This window comes from Anguilla rostrata, chromosome 17 (assembly GCF_018555375.3).
Source record: "Anguilla rostrata isolate EN2019 chromosome 17, ASM1855537v3, whole genome shotgun sequence".
In the NCBI taxonomy this organism is placed as follows: Eukaryota; Metazoa; Chordata; class Actinopteri; order Anguilliformes; family Anguillidae; genus Anguilla; species Anguilla rostrata.
Window position 1 is genome coordinate 14,911,818 of NC_057949.1, and position 14,408 is coordinate 14,926,225.

At 44.0% G+C, this 14,408-nt stretch overlaps 1 protein-coding gene across 2 annotated transcripts; it reads right to left on the reverse strand.

The window, feature by feature from the left end:
- Positions 1-1,705: 1,705 nt before the first annotated feature.
- Positions 1,706-11,110, reverse strand: emc10 (ER membrane protein complex subunit 10). 2 transcript variants are annotated; one of them, XM_064315404.1, is made up of 8 exons: positions 10,979-11,110; positions 10,378-10,441; positions 10,136-10,248; positions 8,175-8,288; positions 7,077-7,261; positions 6,081-6,174; positions 3,422-3,524; positions 1,706-2,021 (listed from the first exon to the last, which is right to left on the reverse strand). In XM_064315404.1, the coding sequence occupies exons 1-7, from the start codon at positions 11,072-11,074 to the stop codon at positions 3,438-3,440; spliced, it is 753 nt and encodes a 250-aa protein (XP_064171474.1). In that variant the 5' UTR covers positions 11,075-11,110; the 3' UTR covers positions 1,706-2,021; positions 3,422-3,437. The 2 variants fall into 2 exon arrangements, with proteins under 2 accessions (XP_064171474.1, XP_064171473.1); XM_064315403.1 differs by lacking the exon at positions 3,422-3,524.
- Positions 11,111-14,408: the final 3,298 nt, after the last annotated feature.

Consider the following 14,408-nt stretch of genomic DNA (forward strand, 5'->3'; position numbering starts at 1 on the left):
CACTGATTCAGACAGACAGACGAATCTGACAGAGCACTGACTCAGAGAGACAGACAGACGGATCTGACAGAGCACTGATTCAGACAGACAGACGAATCTGACAGAGCACTGACTCAGACACGACAGACAGACGGATCTGACAGGGCACTGATTCAGACGGACCAACGGATCTGACAGGGCACTGATTCAGACAGACAGACAAATCTGACAGAGCACTGACTCAGAGAGACAGACAGACGGATCTGACAGGGCACTGATTCAGACACAGATGAATCTGACAGAGCACTGATTCAGACAGACAGATGGATCTGACAGGGCACTGATTCAGACAGACAGACGAATCTGACAGGGCACTGACTCAGACAGACGGATCTGACAGGGCACTGATTCAGACAGACACACAAATCTGACAGGGCACTGATTCAGACAGACAGATGGATCTGACAGGGCACTGATTCAGACAGACAGACGAATCTGACAGGGCACTGATTCACAGACAGACAGACAGATCTGACAGGGCACTGATTCAGACAGACAGATGGATCTGACAGGCCACTGACTCAGACAGACAGACGTATCTGATAGAGCGCTGACTCAGACAGACAGACGAATCTGACAGGGCACTGATTCAGACAGACGGAACTCACAGCACTGGTTCAGATGAAGAGATGGACAGATGGACTCTGACGGACAGGGGCTCAGGGACAGGCAGTGCCGACACTGAGGTGCCGGAACATTCTGTCTCAGGACTCCACGCTTTGGGGTCTGCTAATCCCCCGCTACTCTTACAGGGGGGAGAAACCGGACGAGCAGGACCGGCGGGGGGTAGGGAAATAAAAACGAAACTTTGTTTACACAGCAAATCAGGAACCGATCGTCATCAACAGAAAAGGCAGGAGAGCGAGTAAGCTGAGAGAGAGTCATCAGACGCTCCCCTCCCCCCCCCCCGCTGTTCTGAGCAGCGCGCGTGTGACAGCCCCCCAGCGGGAGGCCGTCCTCTCAGAGCGCCCCCTAACCCGGGCTAATCTCCCTGAGCCCCCCGCACCTCAGCACGGCCGTCAGCGCGTTGGGTGGGCCGTGCGTCAAGGTCCCCAGGGCCCACAGCACCCCAAAAGCGGCTGCAGAGCAGGGGTACGGGAGCCCAGAGGGGGAGCCCCCTCTCTGATCAAAACGGCAACATGCACTACCTTAAAACAACTGGGTGCCCACTGCAATTAGTGTTGAGCTCAATAGGGAGCGACTGGTCTCAATGTGTGTGGCTGCGGTTTGCAGCGAACATTTTCAACTGGTCAGAGGAAGGGAAACGGGCTAAATTCGCTACTGAATGGAGGTGCCCGTTCAGGCGATGGGACTGGACCCATTTCAGACTGCCGGTGGCACCGAGCGGGCTGAGCAACAGATGGCCCGCACGGGTAAGGCAGTCACGAGGGTTATTTTTACTAAGCCAACACCCGAACTACTCTCAGTACAAACGAAAATGGCTTTGTCTCTTAGAAAATCTTTGCTATTGGGGTGTTTAAACTTCTATAGCTTCCAATAAACGTTTATTGTCAAATTCAGGTTCTACTCCTCTCCTTCCTTTTGGAGAGATCGGAGTGTTCTCTTCAGTTCAGAAAGCACATAGAAGATTTTATCCACCCATCCATCCATTCTATAACCGCTTAGTCCAAGTCAGGGTCACGGTGGCAAAAGGGCAAGCAGAAGATTTTATGATTTTAATAAATATTTTATTTCAGACAGAATAAGAAAATGCATGTCATGTCAAAAACAATGTTTAAAATCAGTCCATGTGAATTTATTTTATTAGCATTTTATTAGAGTTTTGACTCAATTGAACTGCGCGACAATTCGTGATCTCAATATGTACAACTGGGTGGTGTCTGAGCCCTGAACTACTATTGGTGGGTGAGGAGTTTTCATCGGCCTCCACCATTGCCCGCTCCGCCTCCGGCCCCGCCCCCTGTCTGATCTTGAGCTCCTGACATCATCAGGAAGAGAACCAGGGGCACGATGTACATCCACTGAGAGGAGGGAGAGAGGGAGGGAGAGGGAGGGAGAGGGAGGGAGGGACAAAAAAGAAAACATTTTATTAAGTGTCCTTTTAAATGCAGCACACACTTGAATATAGGTATACACATGCTGTGACAAACAGTTGAACACGTGAATTTGCTAATTTCATCACTTATCGTCAATTTATGACAAAAAAGTGTTTCAATAATCCAGATTAGGATTAGAATTAGTACTAGTGCTAATCAATCGCCCATTTTATTAAGGATGGTCAATCTCATGTTATGGTTCACACCATCTACTGACAGGAAGGATTCTCATAGAAAGAGAGAAAGTGAGAAAGGGTGGCTCTCCAACAGAGAGAGAGCGAGAGAGAGACTAATATTGTGTGAAACTGTGAGTATGAGAGATGGGGTGTGAGAGGATGGTGTGCTGAAGGTTCCCAGGGCCCTGCTCAGACTCTCCCAGGCTTCTGATCTGATCTGAGGCCTGTTTCTGATCTGAGCTGTAGGCCTGTTTCTGATCTGAGCTGTAGGCCTGTTTCTGATCCACGACTTTATCTCACCAACAGTCATGCATGGCTTAATGGGAGCTATAAATGCAGGAGAAACGCTGTGGGAACTGGGCCTCTGAAGAAGTCCACCTGAGGGAAACCGACAGAGTGGAGAGCAGCAGCAAGCGCTGGGTCAGATGGAAACGACTCCCCTGCACATTCCAGCTGCGCCCGTTAAAGCACAGTTTTAAACGCCCTTTCGGGTGTGAGGTCACAAATTAAAACGTTCCAAACTGAGATTGGGCAGAAGTGTAGTATAATGACTAAAGGGGTTGGTCTTGTATCCTAAAGGTCGCAGGTTCAATTCCCCCGGTAGGACACTGCCGTTGTACCCTTGAGCAAAAGGTACTTAACCTGCATTGCTCCAGTATATATCCAGGTCTATCATAGGATACAATGTAATTCGCTCTGGATAAGAACGTCTGCTAAATGCCTGTAATGCAATGTAATGTAATGGAATGGAATATTCTGAACTGAACATTCCGTCGCCGATGCAACAATCACAGTGTTCTAGAACACACTCAGAATTCTGAAAGCCTGCTCTTCAAAAGGGCTAAATTAACCACACGGCTGGATCCTGTCGCTACGCCCCTGGGCACAGGAAGTGCGGCTCGGTTCAGTGGACGTATGCGTGGGCAGTGACTAACACCACACATACCGAAGAATGTGACATCATCGCCTCCAGCTGACCCAGACCCCCGAGTGCCATGAAAGAGTGGAGTTGAGACGCACGGAGAGAGAGACAGACAGACACACAAACACACACACACACACACACACACACACATGCATGCGCAGTGCGCTACACAAGCACAGTAACACACAAATGCGCCAGTGAATGAGTGGAGTGGGTGACAGTACTTGAAATAAATGGGAATCAGTTCTGCTCTCTGTCTCCCCCTGCTGGGGGCTGTGCCGAACTGGTGGCCATGAGGAACACTGCGCCTCCCAGAATCAAATACCACTGAAACACAGCACAGTGCAGCACCGGTTACACAGCCATGTAGCACAACACAGCACAGCCACACAGCACAGCCAAACAGCACAACACAACACAAATAGCACAGCCACACAGCACAGTGCAGCACCAGTTACACAGCCATGTCCACAACATAGCACAGCCACACAGCACAGCCAAACAGCACAACACAGCACAGACAAATAGCACAACACAGCACAGCACAACACAGCACTGAGAAATAGCGCAACACAGCCCAGCGACACAGCACAGTGCAGCACCAGTTACACAGCCATGTAGCACAACCAAATAGCACAACATAGCCCAGCCACACAGCACAGCCAAACAGCACAGACAAATAGCACAACACAGCACAGACAAATAGCACAACACAGCACAGCCACACAGCACAACACAGCCCAGAGACAGCACAGTGCAGCACCAGTTACACAGCCATGTAGCACAACCAAATAGCACAACATAGCCCAGCCACACAGCGCAGCCAAACAGATTTTGAGATGTCCAGCGTTCCAAAGACACAGCATTCCATGGGCTAGCACGACCACTGGCCGCACACACAACAGCTCAGCCACAAACAACAGCACAGCCACACAGCACACCATAGCACAGCCACACACAACAGCACAGCCACACAGCACAGAGATACAGCACACCATAGCACAGCCACACAACATAGCTACACACAACAGCACAGCCACACAGCATGGCCATAAACAGCAAAAACACACACAAGCACACAGCACAGGCACATTAAACAGTCACAGTGCACAGCAGTTATACACATCAGCACTGCCTCACTTAAACACACCAAAACTCCACAGATCATCAGTGCAGCCATTAACACAAGTATAACACAGTGACAACACAACAGGGTCCGATCTGTCGCTGACAGGATTCTCACAGTGTGTCAGCCAGCCTTACCTGTCGCGAGTTCTCTGGTGAGTTCTCGTTTGTACGGCACATAAACTCGGCTAGGAGTTAACCTTCACGTTATCAAACAAGGTCAATACTGCCCGCGATACAGTGAACAGCAGGACCGCACCAGCTATCGCTCTGCACTGGCTAATCTATTTGTTTAAGCCTTCAGAGTTAAAGGACAAAGTCACCCAAAAAATCTATTACCGTCTGCAGATGGTACTGCAAACTCCCAGAGCACAAAACACACGACGATGTAGGCGAAAACCACAAGTATATCGGCATCGGTTTTTACTGCAACTCGTCATTATATTTATGATTTCAAAATGAATCGTCTACACTTGTGCAGGTACTTCTGAATCAATATGTTTCTACCTGTTGAACTTTACCTTGAAGAAATGGATAGCTAAAGCTCCCCTACTTCATTGCAAAGATGCGATGAGATGAGCTGTTGGTGAAGTGCCTTCTGGGAATTGTAGCTTGATGGCACACCGGGAGAGTTTCGCCAAGCAAAACATAGCTTAAGAAATGTTCCCACGGGCCCCACGGTTTCCACAATGCGGAGAAGGTGGCCTGAATCCGCAAATTCCATATCTAATTGGGTAATTAATACAGACCGATTCATCTGGAAAATCCTTCTGTATTTCACTGAGACGTGTTCGACGGGACGGACTGCGTGAAACTGCGCATCACGACGTTGTAAAACGCCATGCACGATGACGCACTCCGCAGATGCACGCCAAGCAACCTCGTATTTTTAACCATCATAAATCTCCTGATGTCAGCATCCTCCGAGCTCACAGAGTTCAGACTGCTACACGAGTTTTCAAGAGAAAAAAGTGTGAGCTGTGAGCCAATTTACATTAGAGCTGACTGTTACATTTAAACATCTGGTAACTAAATGTGTCACTGTTTAAAACGGTTTTTATAACACATCCACACAGGCCTGCAAGTCTACTGTGTAAGCACTGCAAACTGCAACAGTGTAACTATACAACACCCAGAGGAGCACCGCAGACAACAATGTGTAACTATACAACACCCACAGGAGCACTGCACACTGCAACAGCATAACTACTCAACACCCACAGAAGCACTGCAACAGCGTAACTACACAACACCCACAGGAGCACCACAAACAACAACGTGTAACTACACAACACCCAGCAAATTCAAGCCACTGATTTGGAAAAGACACATCACAGACAGGGAGAGAGAGAGTGGTGTTAGAGCTAAATGTTAGTAAGTGGTGTTATATCTCACTGGTGTTGAAGCTAAGTATTGTAAAAGCTAAGTGGTGTTAAGGCTAAGTGTTAATCAAGCTAAGTGTAATTCAAGCAAAGTTTGTTAAAGCTAAGGGAAGTGAAAGCTAAGTGGTGTTAAGCCTTCGTGTTATTCAAGCTAAGCGGCTTTGAAGCTAAGTGGTGTTAAAGCTAAGTGGCTTTGAAGCTAAATGTGATTCAAGCCAAATGGCGTTTAAGTGAAGTGATTTTAAAGCTAAGTGGTGTAAATGAAAAAGGGCCGATGCATTGTGGTGGGAGAGGAGGAGAAGAGTGGAGCGGGGAAGAGTTGGGGAGCCCCGGAGCCCGGGGAATGGCAGCAGGAATGGGGGGGGGGGTCACTCACGTATTTGGCGAAGAAGGACTTCTGCTCCTGAGGGTTCTTCCCCTTCTTCTCCATCTCCTGCTCCATGCGCTCGATGAAGAGGGCCGTCTCAGGCCTAGAGGAGGGAGAAACACCAGCGGCTTCAGAATCCCAGGGTTGACCAATCAGAGGCTAATATACGACCCTTTCATATGAGCCACACAGAACAAAGTCACATGGTCCTGCACGCTTGTTCTCTTAGATGTGGCACATTGGCCAGTTCACATCGTGCCATTTTCCAAGCCTGTCAAAGACTCCCCAGGAGCGGGGGGTCTGGGAAAGCTGGAGAACAGGTTTTTGAATGACGGAAAGAGTAGAACTGTATCACCTGACCTTATATTTAAAGGGTGAAGAAATATGCGTTTAACAACCACATCAACTCCTCTACTGATGACAGAGATTGGAGAATACAGGTATGAGGCAACAGTGCAGTTCGACAAAATACTTTCACAACCAGGGTAAAGAAAACTACAAATGAGTCTAAAACTGAGAAGATAAAAAAAAAAAAAAAATTTTAAACATTAGGTATGGTCCCGGCAGTACGGTGGCGAATGCTACAGTGAAGACAGACACAGGCCCAGTTTGTCTATTTTTGCAACCCCTGGAAAGGAAGTGGTTTGCGAGCTTCCTGTAGGCTGTTCTCAGCAGGTTTCACACAGCGTTGCGGCAGCTTGAATGACCGTCTCCAACCGACGGCCCTTGAAAAACGAGGTCATAATTTGTCAGAAGAAGTGGGTCAATTAGCAAAGGGCCCGGAGGGTTACGCTCTCCCGCGTTAGTGTCAACCTGGGGAGGTTCAAAGCAAGCGTGCGAGCCCGACAGGTAAGAACATAATTAACAAGGACTCCTCAGTGAAACTGACCGAAACCCAAGAAAACCTCACAAAACAAAATGAGATAAAAAAACAGAAATCATTCTAACAAACACGTTTCTGATTGGCGCAGACAGGGGGCAGCAGAGAGAGAGAGAGAAACTCACGCGGGGGCGTTCACGGGTCCCATGATGCTCAGCGTGGTGTTGAACGCTTCCAGGTCGACTTCGTCCTCCACCTCCGCCCCGTGGCACGCCCCTGGTATGGTCACGATGGAGACCCCGATGAGGTAACCCATTACATCAGTGTGGAGCGTGATGACATCACTGAGGTGGGACTCCACCATTGAGCACTAAGAGTCAGGGAGGGAATTCAGAAGAGTGGTTCATTTATGGGTAAGGGAGAACGTAATGTCAAAAACTTACCATCTCACCACAGCCCCTTATCCCATACTAAAATGGCAGAAAACAGAATCTATAGAATGGTTCATTACTCTCCGACCTAGCCTATGCTTACAGTGTGAACTGCACTTAATGTGTTCATGGCTATGAATAACCATTCCATAATGAGTACTGTACCTTATCGGACCCACTTATTGTACATTGCTTTGGTTAAAAGCATCTGCCAAATAAATGTAATGCAATGTAATGGTTCGTGAAATTACAATTATGAAATAAAATGACTCACATTAGAGACTCTAAACCTGTCTCAGCTCATGCAGTGCCCTCCAAAAGTACCGAGACAAAAACTCAAAATTGGTATTCTCTACTTTTGTCTTATATTCATCTTTTGATCTGAAATATGAATTTCTTGAGCATACAGCTAAAATAGACTGTCCAACTACTTTTGGAGGGCACTGTATGTAAACATTTTGCAGCTGTTAAGAAGGTGTGCATTTCTCACATTGAATGTTGATGGATTTCCACCCAGTAAGTCTTGTACACTAAAATGTACCAACATAATCTTCTGCCTCACCAGTTAATGGTTCATAACCCTGCAAACTACGTGTCTAGTGCAACCTTATTTCCTCTAAAATCATATAAATGAACATTATAGACCCAAATAGATTAACTATGAAACATATCTTCAGATGTTTCTATAGGACTGAGGGGAAATTTTACTCCCCCTCCACCAATGTTTGAGGCTTTGCGCCATTTGATGAGAAAGTTAGTTTCTGAACTGAATGACTCTAATGGAAGAAGGCTATGACAGCGTCCTAGTTAATGAGTGAGCGGATATATGGGACTTTGAAGAGAAGCACATACCGCTCGGACGAAAGCAGAGAGGAAGCCGTCGCTTTGCCGGTCGGTCTGTCTGTCCGCCTGCAAGGACATCCTGGGCACTCTGATCCTGTACAGCCCGTCCACTGCTGCCACCTCCTGGAGACCAGAGGGAAGGCAGGTGCCATTTTAAGTGTATATCCTCACTTCTTCAGTTACGCTGGATTTGGCGACATCTGCGCTGACTGGTGCTCGCAAAAGTTTGTTTTCACACTCCAAATACCAGGGTTCCATTCGAAACAAAGCTGCTGCTAGGAACACATGGGGCCTCATCCACAAATCGTGTACGATCACATTCGATCGTACACTGTGTGTAAGAACGTTTGCAGGAAGATCTTGCCATTCATCATTTTTTTCTTATTTGTATTTGTTCCTGGCTGTTTCCTTATGCTAATCAAATGAACAGGATTATGCATAAAATTTGCAAACAGTCAGCAATTAACATACTGGGATATGCACAAAAAACAAAGATCTGCACGTGTCAAATCTAATACTGGTTTTTCGTAGGGACATTTTTAAAAACAAGAGTAAGAATAATTAAAGAAAAGTTTTGTAAATGAGGCACAATGAGTGCTGATTTTTCTTAGAAGGTAATTCAGTGGTAGTGTATGTTGGAGAAAGAACTGCCTAGACAACTAATGATGTTGTCTGTCAAGGTAATATCGTGAAACATCAAGATCAAGATTTTAAAGATGCTTTTAGATTTTACGTGCTTGCTCTTTCACAGTCGGCATGCAAGTTCCTGTGTGTGCATCATCACATTTGAATGCGCGATGGGATTGTCACACCCAACGCCACCAGTGGAAAATAGCATATAGAGAAGCAATTACAGAACGCAAACAGATTGAATCAATATTACTACAAAAATGCCTGCTTGAAAAGGTATAAAACAAGCGATTATTAAAAAAATAAGGATTAACTTAACTTTAAACAAATAAAATGATACAACTTATTATTAGACAGTGTTTAAACTCTTGTCTTACACTTGTGGAAATGGAAGAGATTGCAACATACTGTAAATATGTGAGCTTTTCGGAAAATATAAAATTTCAGAGCAATGTTTATTTTTTTAAGAATACTGTAATATCTGAAAGTGGCAAAAATGAGTAAAATTTGCCCATACACTGTTAAGTAACATCTTTTTTGATCATCAGAGCACATTTAATATGAATATACAGCAGTGTACTCCAGTTCTCTGTGAGTACTGAAGTTCTGGGATTGCATGTTTAACCTCATTAACAGTCAGATTTCATAACTGAGAATTCGAGATTGCGACTGCGGGCTGAGGGGTGGGAGAACATGATGGTGGTACCTTGGCGGACCCCCTGTTGAAAACCCATGATGCAATGCATTCGTCAAACTAACAATTTTAAGAGGTGTTCACAGCATGCACATTCACCACAGAGCAATACAGCTTCAAAAATGCACCTAAAAAAAGCTTAATGGTCAGGGATTTAAAAGCCAAATTGTATGTGCTGGTCACATCCCCCAATAAGAGGTGGCGGCTCTTGGTTAATCAGGAAATACTAATTTTCAGACCCAGTTTGTCTAGGCGTGCTGGACAGCCTCTCCTGTACCAGCTGTATAGAGCTGTTAATGTGTGCTCTCATGAGAGAGCATGGACCAATCAGCTCATCTCTGTGACCTTTATGATCCAATGGGCTGTGTGATACAAGTTATTTCTGACTGGATGAGCAGGCAGATTCAGTGAGACTGCAGCTCAGTGTGACGCAACAGAAAATGATCAATACACACACACACGTGCAGACACACATACACACAAGCACAAAAAATAGACAGACAGACAGACAGACACACATACACACACACACACACGAATGCGCGCGCACACACGCACGCACATGCATGCACACACAGACACAAGCACACACACACACATGCATGCACACACACAAATACTCACATGCACATACACACGCACACACCTTGAGCATGTTTCTGTCCTCCTCTGACAGCTGGGCTTGAGAGAGAGAGACTGTCGTCTCCCTGGCCCCCTTCAGAACCATAACTCCCCGCTCTCTGAACCGTGGAGAATCATCTGCGGAGGGAGAGGACACACAAGGGCCATGACGCTAAAACATCCTATGGTATCGACTTAACAGTGCACAAGTACACTTTAAAAAACAATTACGGGGAAGACAGTAGACGCTGGACAAATGGTACTCACCTAGTTCGAATGAATGCTCTACAGTTATAGAGAAACCCGTGTCGGTGTCAAGTCCATCTCCTGTCTGAAGGGACACGACACAATTTACACCGGCTACATATCACCAATGGCTTTTACAGCAGGCTAACAAACGAACAAGGACACCCAAAATGCTAGGGGGGCTCCGTTACAAATGTGCAACGAATTCAACAGAAATGTAATTAAAGCTAGCGCAAATAGCTAGCTAACGTTATACTACTGAAGCTGTAGACGGTTGGATGATGAACGTTCTAGCTCTGAAGCGTTCACTGCGTGAATACAGTCAGAGCTAGGATGATAGCTCACTTGGCAGAGTCACTAGCCGGCAGAGGGCTAGGCTAAGCTCACAACAAAAAATAGGCATTAAGAATAATGAAAGTGATTTGCATTTACTAAATAACAGACAATGTACACCGCGAACTTCCTCCATCTTGCTAGCAAGTAAGCTAGCTATAGCAATGCAATAGCACCAGCTCACTAGCAGGTCGATGGCTATAGCGTCACATTTCCGGAAAACATAACATAAAGTATAAAAATATAGAATTTTCAACCAGCGAGGAAAAATATGTCAGGCTTCACTCACCCTTCTACCATTGTTACAGCTCACAAACTGAGCAGTTAATAAATTAATGGCCAATAATATTGAAAGAACGAGGTTAGCTGACCACACAGCTGCCATTTTGTCTGATGGGACTAGCAGCAATGTGTGACGGGAAATTTTTTTACAGTCTCTGGACTGGACTCAAAAAAAAAAAAAAAACCTGGACTGGAGTTTTTTAAAAAAACTGGACTGGACTAAAAAAAACCTGGACTGGATTTTTTTAAAAACTGGACTGGACTCGAAAAAAAACCTGGACTGGATTTTTTTTAAAAACTGGACTGGACTCAAAAAAAAAACCTGGACTGGATTTTTGAAAAAAACTGGACTGGACTCGGGGGAAAAAAACCTGGACTGGATTTTTTTTTAAACTGGACTGGATTTAAAAAAAAACCTGGACTGGATTTAAAAAAAAAAACTGGACTGGACTCGGGGGGGAAAAAACCTGGACTGGATTTAAAAAAAAAAACTGGACTGGACCTCTCTGATATAAGCCCAATGTATAATTAACCACACTACAGAAGAGTGACAAGATCGGCATATAAAATGTAATTACACAGCCTAGTATCGATTAATTTGGAAACAACCGCTGTAAATTGATAAAAAACATAAAGAAATAAAGTACACATTTGATTGAATTATTCAGTAAAGTAGTATTTTTTAGTTATACCTTGACTGTAAATCCAAAAAACAAAAAATGGTTCAATACTACAAAACGTTTGTAGAACATTTTTAAAAACTATTTGAACATTTGCTTTCTCTAAGCTGTGAATTTTCGCAATAACCTAAAATAAAGTTCAGGACTGAAAAAAGACTGAAAAAAGTGCAACTGCAAGTCAAAGTTTAGGAAAATGCAGTCTAATCCAACCCAGAGTTGTTTCAGACACAAGTCTTTGATCAGACGCAGGTGTCGCTCTCAATCAGCACTTGACCTGAGCACCTGGAAGTAACCTGACTAATAAAAAAGGAAACATACTTCTTTGAGCGGTAAATGATAATCACTGTTCAAGTGTCTTGGGTTTCCACGATTTTGTTATTTTTTGTGTTATCCATTTTACTGTCTTTTTATGTTTCATCTTATTTAAAAAATTTTTTTTTTTTTAGTTGTGAAGCGCATTGGATTGTAGGCCTGTGTACAAAATGTGCTGTATAAACGAAGACTGACTGATTGGGGGATTGATTGATAAGACAGAAGGAACTGTCTTCAAGCACAACACAGAATTCTTAGCAAACGGCAAGAAACTCCGTTCATTTTAGCATTATAGCATCAAGTAAGCAGCTCAGATGATTGTCTTTGCAAAGACTGTCGGTTTTAATGAATTGAAAATATTCACAGAATATTTCCCAATGTAAGGACATGTGCCTTACCAATATCACCTCTTATAGGGTTTTCGAACTTTTTCAGTGACCATAGATAAGGATGTACCCAGTGCCCCCACCCCTCAACCACCGTCCCCCCTCACCCTGAGGGTGGCCCTGACTACAGCTGGTGATGTCTTCTCATCTTACAGCACTCTTATGTCCTGAGCTCCCCATTTTGGCAGAGATTCCTGCCATGTGGCTTCTTCACCAATATAGATCAAGCCACAGTGACATTTAAATGAGTAAAAAATGGAACCCTTTTAAAATGTTTTATGGCTTGTATTCAATCAACAATTGTCCTTATCCAATCAGCATTTGCCCAAAAAGGCGGCAACGCATACTGTAGATCTGGCGCATTTAAATTTTCTCTTTCCGTGTTCGAATAAAGGCTTTATACTTCACCATGAAGAGTGCCTTGGGACTGCCACTTGTTTGTCATCTTTACTTTTTTAAAATTACAATTAATTTAATTTTGACTTGAAAACTAAATCCTTTTTGCAACATTTTCCCTTAATTTGCCATAAGCAAACACAACTGTTACACTTTTTCTTCACAAATTCAATTTGGCATGTTAGTTTAATGCTTTTTAACTCACCAAACTGTGTTTGTGGAAAAAAAAAAAAAAATTCTTGCTTATAGTCATTAGTCAAAGTTAAGGGCAAATGTTGATTGAATCCCAGCCAATGGACACATTTTCTGCTGGTCCTATTTTTCTGATTACCCATGCCATTTAGCCAAGTAGACTTGGTTTTCGCAATAGTAGTACAGAGGGATATGGAAAATCACCCAGATTTTTCTGTCTCCACAGGTGTCCCCAAATTCTTCATTTTCAGACAGAAGATGCCAATGGCATTTAATCACCTTTGAGTTTTCTTTTTGATTAGAAGAATTAAAACATGGAATTTTCCGTTCAACTGTCTGCTTTTTTAATCTCCTTAGATACACTGTTCTGTCCAAAGTCATTGCATTTCTGAAGAAACAAAATTATCATTTGCTTTATACATTCATTAGGAGCTAATGCTATCCTCCAAATCCGTACGAAAACAGTTTCTTAAATGTAGGTGAAATTTTGCTCCTTCAGTCGATTTTATTAGTGTTTTGCTGCCATGTTGCAGGGAAATAGCTTGAAAATGTATTGCGCTTGAAGCACACCATGAGAAGCTTTGTGTACAACGCCCACTGCTGGCAGAAACTGGAATTTTAATTTTGCTTTGAAAATTCATTTACTCCACCACAAGATGTCACCCTAGGTCAACTTGTTCAGTTAGTCTCCTATTTGAAATGCCATTTTTTTGTGTGTAGTGGGGATCAGTCCTAACATAAACAAAACAGGCAGAAACAACTTTAGTCTGGCTGCAGATTTAACTGCTGTTCAGCACAGCTAGTTTGGGTTGTGTTTGCTGACAGGAAAGCAGAACCTAGACCTGAATTAGGTGTAGTTAGATTGGGGAAATAAAACAAGACTGAAGCAGTACTGATGCCATTTGATCAACCTCTCAAACACTCCAAATTTTTTGTGTTCAAAAATGTTATCCCCCCTTTATACTGGTGCAGTATAGGGGAAGGAAGGGACCATTCTAGGAGATGTCCATAACAATTTTCATCTTACAATATGTTTTATATATATTTAAAAAACTACCGTTTGGTTTCAGACACGTGGGAATTCACTATAAAACATGCAAATGATGTACAGTAACATGCAATTTTAAGGACATGTCATTATTAAACAATTATTTGGTTTATTTATTTATGTATTTTACCTATTCCAGTAACTAATAAATCAATCTCAGAACACAGGCCTTTATTCCCCTTCTGTTGACTTTTCTATCTGGTGCTAAGCCCAGAACGAAGTTTATGTTTTGTTGTTGTTCTTAGCGTAAAATGTGCAGAGTTCTCTTTCCCTGTGATGAAAATTGGCTCTTTGGGTAATGCAAAATGCCCTCAGGTGTCTGTGAATCTCCGGGTGACATGTCTGTGAGTCTCCGGGTGACGTGTCTGTGAATCTCCGGGTGACGTGTCTGTGAGTGTCAGACTGCCGGCAAAGTGACGTCAT